Source organism: Rhinoraja longicauda, chromosome 27 (genome assembly GCF_053455715.1).
Source record: "Rhinoraja longicauda isolate Sanriku21f chromosome 27, sRhiLon1.1, whole genome shotgun sequence".
In the NCBI taxonomy this organism is placed as follows: Eukaryota; Metazoa; Chordata; class Chondrichthyes; order Rajiformes; family Arhynchobatidae; genus Rhinoraja; species Rhinoraja longicauda.
In genome coordinates, this window is record NC_135979.1 from 16,129,123 (window position 1) to 16,138,348 (window position 9,226).

At 43.1% G+C, this 9,226-nt stretch overlaps 1 protein-coding gene across 1 annotated transcript in view; it reads left to right on the plus strand.

Annotated features, from left to right (window-relative positions):
* Positions 1 to 9,226, plus strand: part of LOC144606888 (protein argonaute-1) — a 67,512-nt gene that overhangs the window by 48,979 nt on the left and 9,307 nt on the right. The window contains exons 15-16 of the mRNA XM_078423351.1: positions 7,614 to 7,808; positions 8,403 to 8,537. Of these exons, the coding sequence (XP_078279477.1) occupies positions 7,614 to 7,808; positions 8,403 to 8,537 (330 nt within the window). The remainder of the gene's footprint in view (positions 1 to 7,613; positions 7,809 to 8,402; positions 8,538 to 9,226) is intronic.

A 9,226-nucleotide genomic window follows, 5' to 3' on the forward strand; every position in this document is an offset into this window, starting at 1 on the left:
ACTTTGTTCAAACCACTATATAAAATATAAATATTTCTGGGAGAGGTGGGACCAGTACAAACAGGACGGTCTGCACCTGAGCTGGAATGGAACCAATGTCCTAGGGGGAGTGTTTGCTAGTGCTGTCGGGGAGGATTTAAACTAATGTGGCAGGGGGATGGGAGCTGGAGCAGAGAGACAGAGGGGTGTAAAATGAGGGTAGAAGCAACAGGTAGCAAGGTGAAAAGTAAAAGTGGCAGGCAGACAAATCCAGGGCAAAAATCAAAAAGGGCCACTTTTCAACATAATCGTACAAGGGGTAAGAGAGTTGTAAAAACAAGCCTGAAGGCTTTGTGTCTCAATGCAAGGAGTATACGTAATAAGGTGGATGAATTAAATGTGGAGATAGTTATTAATGATTATGATATAGTTGGGATTACGGAGACATGGCTCCAGGGTGACCAAGGCTGGGAGCTCAACATCCAGGGATATTCTATATTCAGGCGGGATAGACAGAAAGGAAAAGGAGGTGGGGTAGCGTTACTGGTTAGAGAGGAGATTAAAGCAGTGGAAAGGAAGGACATTAGCTTGGAGGAAGTGGAATCGATATGGGTAGAGCTACGAAACACTAAGGGGCAGAAAACGCTAGTGGGAGTTGTGTACAGGCCACCTAACAGCAGTAGGGAGGTTGGGGATGGCATCAAGCAGGAAATTAGAAATGCATGCACTAAAGGCGCAGCAGTTATAATGGGTGACTTCAATCTACATATAGATTGGGTGAACCAAACTGGCAGGGGTGCTGAGGAAGAGGATTTCTTGGAATGTTTGAGAGATGGTTTTCTAAACCAACATGTCGAGGAACCAACGAGAGAACAGGCCATTCTAGACTGGGTATTGAGTAATGAGGAAGGGTTAGTTAGCAGTCTTGTTGTGCGAGGCCCCTTGGGCAAGAGTGATCATAATATGGTAGAGTTCTTCATTAGGATGGAGAGTGACAAAGTCGATACAGAAACAAGTGTTCTGAACTTAAAGAAAGGTGACTTTGAGGGTATGAGGCGTGAATTGTCCAAGATAGACTGGCGATTGATGCTGAAGGGGTTGACGGTGGACATGCAATGGAAGGCATTTAAAGGTCGCATGGATGAACTACAACAAGTGTTCATCCCAGTTTGGCAAAAGAACAAACCAGGAAAGGTAGTGCATCCGTGGCTAACAAGGGAAATCAAGGATAGTATTAAAACAAAAGATGAAGCATACAGATTAGCCAGAAAAAGTAGCATACCAGAGGACTGGGAGAAATTCAGAGTCCAGCAGAGGAGGACAAAGGGCTTAATTAGGAAAGGGAAAATAGATTATGAGGGAAAACTGGCAAGGAACATAAAAACAGACTGCAAAAGCTTTTATAGATATGTCAAGAGAAAAAGATTAGTTAAGGCAAATGTAGGTCCCTTGCAGTCGGAAACAGGTGAATTGATCATAGGGAACAAGGAGATGGCAGACCAATTGAACAAATACTTTGGTTCTGTCTTCACTAAGGAAGACATAAACCATCTGCCGGAAATAGCGGGGGACCGGGGGTCTAAAGAGATGGAGGAACTGAGGGAAATCCAGGTTAGTCGGGAAGTGGTGTTAGGTAAATTAAATGGATTAAAGGCAGATAAATCCCCAGGGCCAGATAGGTTGCATCCCAGAGTGCTTAAGGAAGTAGCCTCAGAAATAGTGGATGCATTGGTGATAATTTTTCAAAACTCTTTAGATTCTGGAGTAGTTCCTGAGGACTGGAGGGTAGCTAATGTAATCCCACTTTTTAAAAAGGGAGGGAGAGAGAAAACGGGGAATTATAGACCAGTTAGCCTAACATCGGTAGTGGGGAAAATGCTAGAGTCAGTTATTAAAGATGTGATAGCATTACATTTGGAAAGTGGTGAAATCATCGGACAAAGTCAGCATGGATTTACCAAAGGCAAATCATGTCTGACGAATCTTATAGAATTTTTCGAGGATGTAACTAGTAGAGTGGATAAGGGAGAACCAGTCGATGTGTTATATCTGGACTTTCAGAAGGCCTTCGACAAGGTCCCACATAGGAGATTGGTGTACAAACTTAAAGCACACGGTATTGAGGGTTCAGTGTTGAGGTGGATAGAAAATTGGTTGGCGGACAGGAAACAAAGAGTAGGAATAAACGGGTCCTTTTCGGAATGGCAGGCAGTGACTAGTGGGGTACCGCAAGGCTCAGTGCTGCGACCCCAGTTATTTACAGTGTATATTAATGATTTGGACGAGGGAATTGAATGCAACATCTCTAAGTTTGCGGATGACACGAAGCTGGGTGGCAGTGTTAGCTGCGAGGAGGATGCTAGGAGGCTGCAGAGTGACTTGGATAGATTAGGCGAGTGGGCAAATGCATGGCAGATGCAATATAATGTGGATAAATGTGAGGTTATCCACTTTGGCGGCAAGAACAGGAAAGCAGAGTATTACCTGAATGGTGACCGATTGGGAGAAGGGGAGATGCAACGTGACCTGGGTGTCATGGTGCACCAGTCATTGAAAGCAAGCATGCAGGTGCAGCAGGCAATGAAGAAAGCGAATGGTATGTTGGCATTCATAGCAAGAGGATTTGAGTTTAGGAGCAGGGAGGTTCTGCTGCAGTTGTACAGGGCCTTGGTGAGACTGCACCTGGAGTATTGTGTGCAGTTTTGGTCTCCTAATCTGAGGAAAGACGTTCTTGCCTTAGAGGGAGTACAGAGAAGGTTCACCAGATTGATCCCTGGGATGGCGGGACTTACATATGAGGAAAGACTAGATAGACTGGGCTTGTACTCGCTGGAATTTAGAAGACTGAGGGGGGATCTTATAGAAACATATAAAATTCTTAAGGGGTTGGAGAGGCTAGATGCGGGAAGATTGTTCCTGATTTTGGGGGAGTCCAGAACCATGGGTCACAGCTTAAGGATAAGGGGGAAGTCTTTTAGGACCGAGATGAGAAAACATTTCTTCACACAGAGAGTGGTGAGTCTGTGGAATTCTCTGCCACAGAAGGTAGTTGAGGCCAGTTCATTGGCTATATTTAAGAGGGAGTTAGATGTGGCCCTTTTTGCTAAAGGGATCAGGGGGTATGGAGAGAAGGCAGGTACAGGCTACTGAGCTGAATGATCAGCCATGATCATATTGAATGGTGGTGCAGGCTCGAAGGGCCGAATGGCCTACTCCTGCACCTATTTTCTATGTTTCTATGTAACTTAAATATTTGTAGAAGTTAAAGCACATGAAGATAAATTGGATTTATAAATTAGTCAAGGTTCAATTATATGATTGAAGAAAAAATCTTGAGCAACTTAAGTGTCTCAGATGGATATTTAAAGATAATCACTGTTAAAACAAAGGGTCGCATCTTATTGGACATTTTGTCACCATCGTTGGCTAGCTCTTCAGCTCAAAATTCGTATGCATCATAACTTGAAGTTGTGAATGCATGGAGGCATCATGGTCATAACTCCTTGAATGTGACAACACAAGTAGATAGAGTGGTACAGAAGACCTATGGGATGCTTGATTTCATTATAATAGACAATAGGTGCAGGAGTAGGCCATTCGGCCCTTCAAGCCAGCACCGCCCTTCACCGTGATCATGGCTGAACATCCACAATCAGTACCCCGTTCCTGCCTTCTCCCCATGTCCCTTGACTCCGCTATCATTAAGAGCTCTATCTAACTCTCTTGAAAGCATCCAGGGAATTGGCCTCCACTGACTTCTGAGGCAGAGAATTCCACAGCTTCACAACTCTCTGAGTGAAAATGTTTTTCCTCATCTCTGTTCTAAATGGCCTAGTTCTTATTCTTAAATTGTGGCCCCTGGTTTGGGACTCCCCCACCATCGGGAACATGTTTCCTGCCTCTAGTGTCCAATCCCTTAATAATCTTATATGTTTCAATAAGATCCCCTCTCATCCCTCTAAATTGCAGAGTAAACATGCCCAGTCGCTCCAGTCTTTCAACATACGACAGTCCCGCCATTCGTGAACCTTCGCTGCACGCCCTCAAAAATTAGAATGTCCTTCCTCAAATTTGGAGACCAAAACTGCACACAATACTCCAGGTGTGGTCCCACTAGGGCCCTGTGCAACTGCAGAAGAACCTCATTGCTCCTATACGCAACTCCTCTTGTTATGAAGGCCAACATTCCATTAGCTTTCTTCACTGCCTGCTGTACCTGCATGCTTACTTTCAGTAACTGATGAACTAGGACACCCAGATCTCGTTGTACTTCCCTTTTCCTAACTTGACACCATTCAGATAATAATCTGCCTTCCTGTTCTTACCACCAAACTGTATAACCTCACATTTGTTTAGTTGGGGCTTTGAGTACAAGAGTCAGGAGGTTAAGAAAGGAGGGAGAGAGAAAACGGGTAATTATAGACCAGTTAGTCTGACATCAGTGGTGGGGAAAATGCTGGAGTCAATTATAAAAGACGAAATTGCTGAGCATTTGGATAGCAGTAACGGGATCGTTCCGAGTCAGCATGGATTTACGAAGGGGAAATCATGCTTGACAAATCTACTGGAATTTTTTGAGGATGTAACTAGGAAAATTGACAAGGGAGAGTCAGTGGATGTGGTGTACCTCGACTTTCAGAAAGCCTTCGACAAGGTCCCACATAGGAGATTAGTGGGCAAAATTAGGGCACATGGTATTGGGGGTAGGGTACTGACATGGATAGAAAATTGGTTAACAGACAGAAAGCAAAGAGTGGGGATAAATGGGTCCCTTTCGGAATGGCAGGCAGTGACCAGTGGGGTACCGCAAGGTTCGGTGCTGGGACCCCAGCTATTTACGATATACATTAATGACTTAGACGAAGGGATTAAAAGTACCATTAGCAAATTTGCAGATGATACTAAGTTGGGGGGTAGTGTGAATTGTGAGGAAGATGCAATAAGGCTGCAGGGTGACCTGGACAGGTTGTGTGAGTGGGCGGATACATGGCAGATGCAGTTTAATGTAGATAAGTGTGAGGTTATTCACTTTGGAAGTAAGAATAGAAAGGCAGATTATTATCTGAATGGTGTCAAGTTAGGAGGAGGGGGAGTTCAACGAGATCTGGGTGTCCTAGTGCATCAGTCAATGAAAGGAAGCATGCAGGTTCAGCAGGCAGTGAAGAAAGCCAATGGAATGTTGGCCTTCGTAACAAGAGGAGTTGAGTATAGGAGCAAAGAGGTCCTTCTACAGTTGTACCGGGCCCTGGTGAGACCGCACCTGGAGTACTGTGTGCAGTTTTGGTCTCCAAATTTGAGGAAGGATATTCTTGCTATGGAGGGCGTGCAGCGTAGGTTCACTAGATTAATTCCCGGAATGGCGGGACTGTCGTATGTTGAAAGGCTGGAGCGATTGGGCTTGTATACACTGGAATTTAGAAGGATGAGGGGGGATCTTATTGAAACATATAAGATAATTAGGGGATTGGACACATTAGAGGCAGATAACATGTTCCCAATGTTGGGGGAGTCCAGAACAAGGGGCCACAGTTTGAGAATAAGGGGTAGGCCATTTAGAACGGAGATGAGGAAGAACTTTTTCAGTCAGAGGGTGGTGAAGGTGTGGAATTCTCTGCCTCAGAAGGCAGTGGAGGCCAGTTCGTTGGATGCTTTCAAGAGAGAGCTGGATAGAGCTCTTAAGGATAGCGGAGTGAGGGGGTATGGGGAGAAGGCAGGAACGGGGTACTGATTGATAGTGATCAGCCATGATCGCATTGAATGGCGGTGCTGGCTCGAAGGGCTGAATGGCCTACTCCTGCACCTATTGTCTATTGTCTATTGTTACGATGTAGCTTTATAGGACTTTGGTCATGCTTTGGAATATAATGTGCAGTTCTGGTCAACCCATTGCAGGAAGGATGTGGAGGCTTTGGAAAGGGCACAGAGGAAGTTTACCAGAAAGATGTCTGGATTAGGGAGCATTGACCACAGGGAGTGGTTGGACAGGCTTGGATTATTTTCTCTGGAATGCCAGAGGTTGTGGGGAGACTTGATAGTTTATAAAATTATGAGAGGCATAGATAGACAGTAAGAATCTTTTGGATGGAAAAAAATGAAATACTAGAGGACATAGTTTTAAGGTGCGAGGGGTAAAGTTTAAAGTTAATAGGGCAAGTATTTTACATAGTGGGTGGTGAGTCCCTGGAACTCGGTTGAGGCAGATAAAATAGTGAAATTTAAAAGACATTTCGATAGGCATATGGATATACAGGGAATGGAGGGATATGGGTTATGTGCAGGCAGATAAAATTTGGTCGGCATCATGTTGGCACAGACATTGTGGGCTGTAAAGCCTGTTCTTGTACTGTACTATAAGAAAATAACTGCAGATGCTGGTACAAATCGATTTATTCACAAAATGCTGGAGTAACTCAGCAGGTCAGGCAGCACCTCGGGAGAGAAGGAATGGGTGACGTTTCGGGTCGAGACCCTTCTTCAGACTGTTCTATGTTCTATATAGATTGGGTTCTTCTAGAATGCATCGGAGGACAGAAAAAGTAAGCATGGATAGGAACTTGGCTGAAGTTTCAGTATCCCTGGCAAATCTGCCATTTACATTTAGGTTTTCAAGAGGTAACAACCCAGTGGGATACAACCTCAAGTGCAAGATAGGAATTCCTACTACATTAACCCTTGCATTGACCAATTTCACCATTACTGTTTGTTGTGTAGAAAGTTGTGTAAAGGCGTACTTCATGACCAACCTTCATGTTTTATTTTCCTTTTCCCTTTGCTTCTCGCTTCCTGACTTTTTATGTTGTCAAGTACTAACCCACCTTAATTTTCAATATTTGTTCAAATGCCTTTGGCATTTACTTGGCCAAGTCACATGTAACATTGAAGTGCTAGAAGCTTGGAAGTTAATAGTACTTTTGTAAAAGAGCGAGGATAGGTGAAGGTTATTCCGACGGTAAATCATATACATTTGGCCAAATCGGGTTAACTGTCCTATACATACAAGGGGGACTCATGTACAAGCTCTTAGAACTAATAAAACATGTTTGTAAAAAGAGTATGTGAGAAAGTGGGAAACTGAAAGGAAGCAGATTGCCTGAACTTTACGTAATTTTTCATCTCTCTTGTAGACATTTTTGTACTTGAGGTGAGGGCACAGATTTGGGAAGCTGTTATCTTTGAGCATTTATCAGGATATCTCAGGCAGTATTGACCATTACCTGGAAACATGCATAATGAATTCTGCAATGTTGAGAATGTGTAAAAATACTCATGGAATTTTTGTTTTGTTTTTTAAGATGAAAGTTACTGAGAGCACCTGAATTGCTCCACATTGCCATGTATGAATTTGCTTAACACAATAAGTTCAACCAAATGAACATGGAAACTAATTCTGTATTTCGGCTTTAGGGGGAATTGGGAATAGAGTACTGAACCATCAAGAGTAGCCATGGCAGTTTTCTGCACAATTCTGCAGCCAACCTTGAGTTGCTAAATTATAGATAAAAGACATTCCACGCAGTTCATTATCCAATGGAATCTGGATTTGGGTTATTCAAGCACATTCAGAACTTTGTTTTTGGCAGTGCTGTCACTTCAGCACTAACACGAGTCATCCTGAGAGTTCTGTTTCTCACCAGGTGGTTGGCAGCATGGATGCTCATCCAAGTCGTTACTGTGCCACAGTCCGTGTGCAGCGACCCCGTCAGGAGATAATTGAAGACCTTTCCTACATGGTTCGAGAACTCCTGATCCAGTTTTACAAATCAACCCGTTTCAAGCCAACAAGGATTATTTTCTATAGAGATGGTGTCCCTGAAGGACAATTACCACAGGTAGCTCAAAGTTCCAAACCCTCACTGAAGTAAACACCTGAAATGGCCAAAGTCGTACAAGTCAACTGAAGCAATGTTCAGATCTACAGGGGTTACCTTGATGGATTTAGATACAGGCAGGTGAACAATATGAACAAAACAATTAAGCTGGATTTAATATTTGTACTAACTGTTCTCCTTTATTCTGTTTAGCACAGCTTCCTCTCAGTGGGAGGAAGAATAGTCTGCCTCATGGACAGTGGTTATCAATGCTATATTATAATCAGTTGCTAGGAGCTATAGTTCAAATGAGGTAACTTGGAAAGTGCACTGTGTACTTAGTATGATTTGGACAATGAAAAATAGTTGGTCCCTCTACATAAACTCTGCAGTGAAAGTTTTAATAGGGATTTCACATCTTTTCCAAAATACCTCTGGCAATATAATTGGTTAAAAAAAATCACCTCACTGATGGCGTATATTTCTCCTGATCTTGAATTCTTTATTCTTTTGGCTTAAAAAGACATTTTATAAACAGCTGCATCTATGCTCCTCACCAAAAATGTTTACAACTTTTATTTGAATTAACAACTTGACTGAAACTTCCTTTTTCAGATTTTACATTATGAGCTCCTGGCTATTCGTGATGCATGTATCAAACTGGAAAAAGATTATCAACCTGGAATTACCTACATAGTTGTCCAGAAACGTCATCATACACGACTCTTCTGTGCAGATAAAAGCGAGAGGGTAAGTAAAATGAAATAACTTTCTCCTTTTGTCCTTTTCGAAGGCGATGGTTACTTAGTATATCCCACAGGTGCTGTGGCCCTTGTAGCGCCTTCTAAAGTAACTTTTCATCATGTGTAAGATCAATTAATAACAAATGTATTAACTAAAAACTGTAAAAAGAGTACGGCAACATGCCTCAATGACAACCAACTGGTGGCACTAATGCCCATGGTGATGAAGTGATTTGAGAGGTTGGTTATGGAACATATCAACTCCTACCCTAGCAAGATCTTGGATCCACTACAATTTGCCTACTGCCATAATAGATCAATGGGGGATGCGACCTCGCTGGCGTTCCACTGTGCACTGGACCACTTAAACAATAAAAACACATGTCAGGCTGTTGTTCATTGACTACAGTTCAGTGTTCAACATCATCATCCCCTCCAAACGTGTTACTAAGCTCAGAGAACTGGATCTCTGTACATCTCTTTACAGACCACAATCAGTACAACTTGGCCACAGCACTTCCTCCTCAATAACCATTAGCACAAGGGCACCTCAAGGCTCTTTGATCGGTCCCCTGCTCTACTCACTTTATGCCCATGACTGTGTAGGCAGACACAGTTCCAGCTCCATCTTTAAATATGCCAATGACACGACGATCGTTGGACGAATTATGGGAAATGATGAGTCGAAGTATAGGA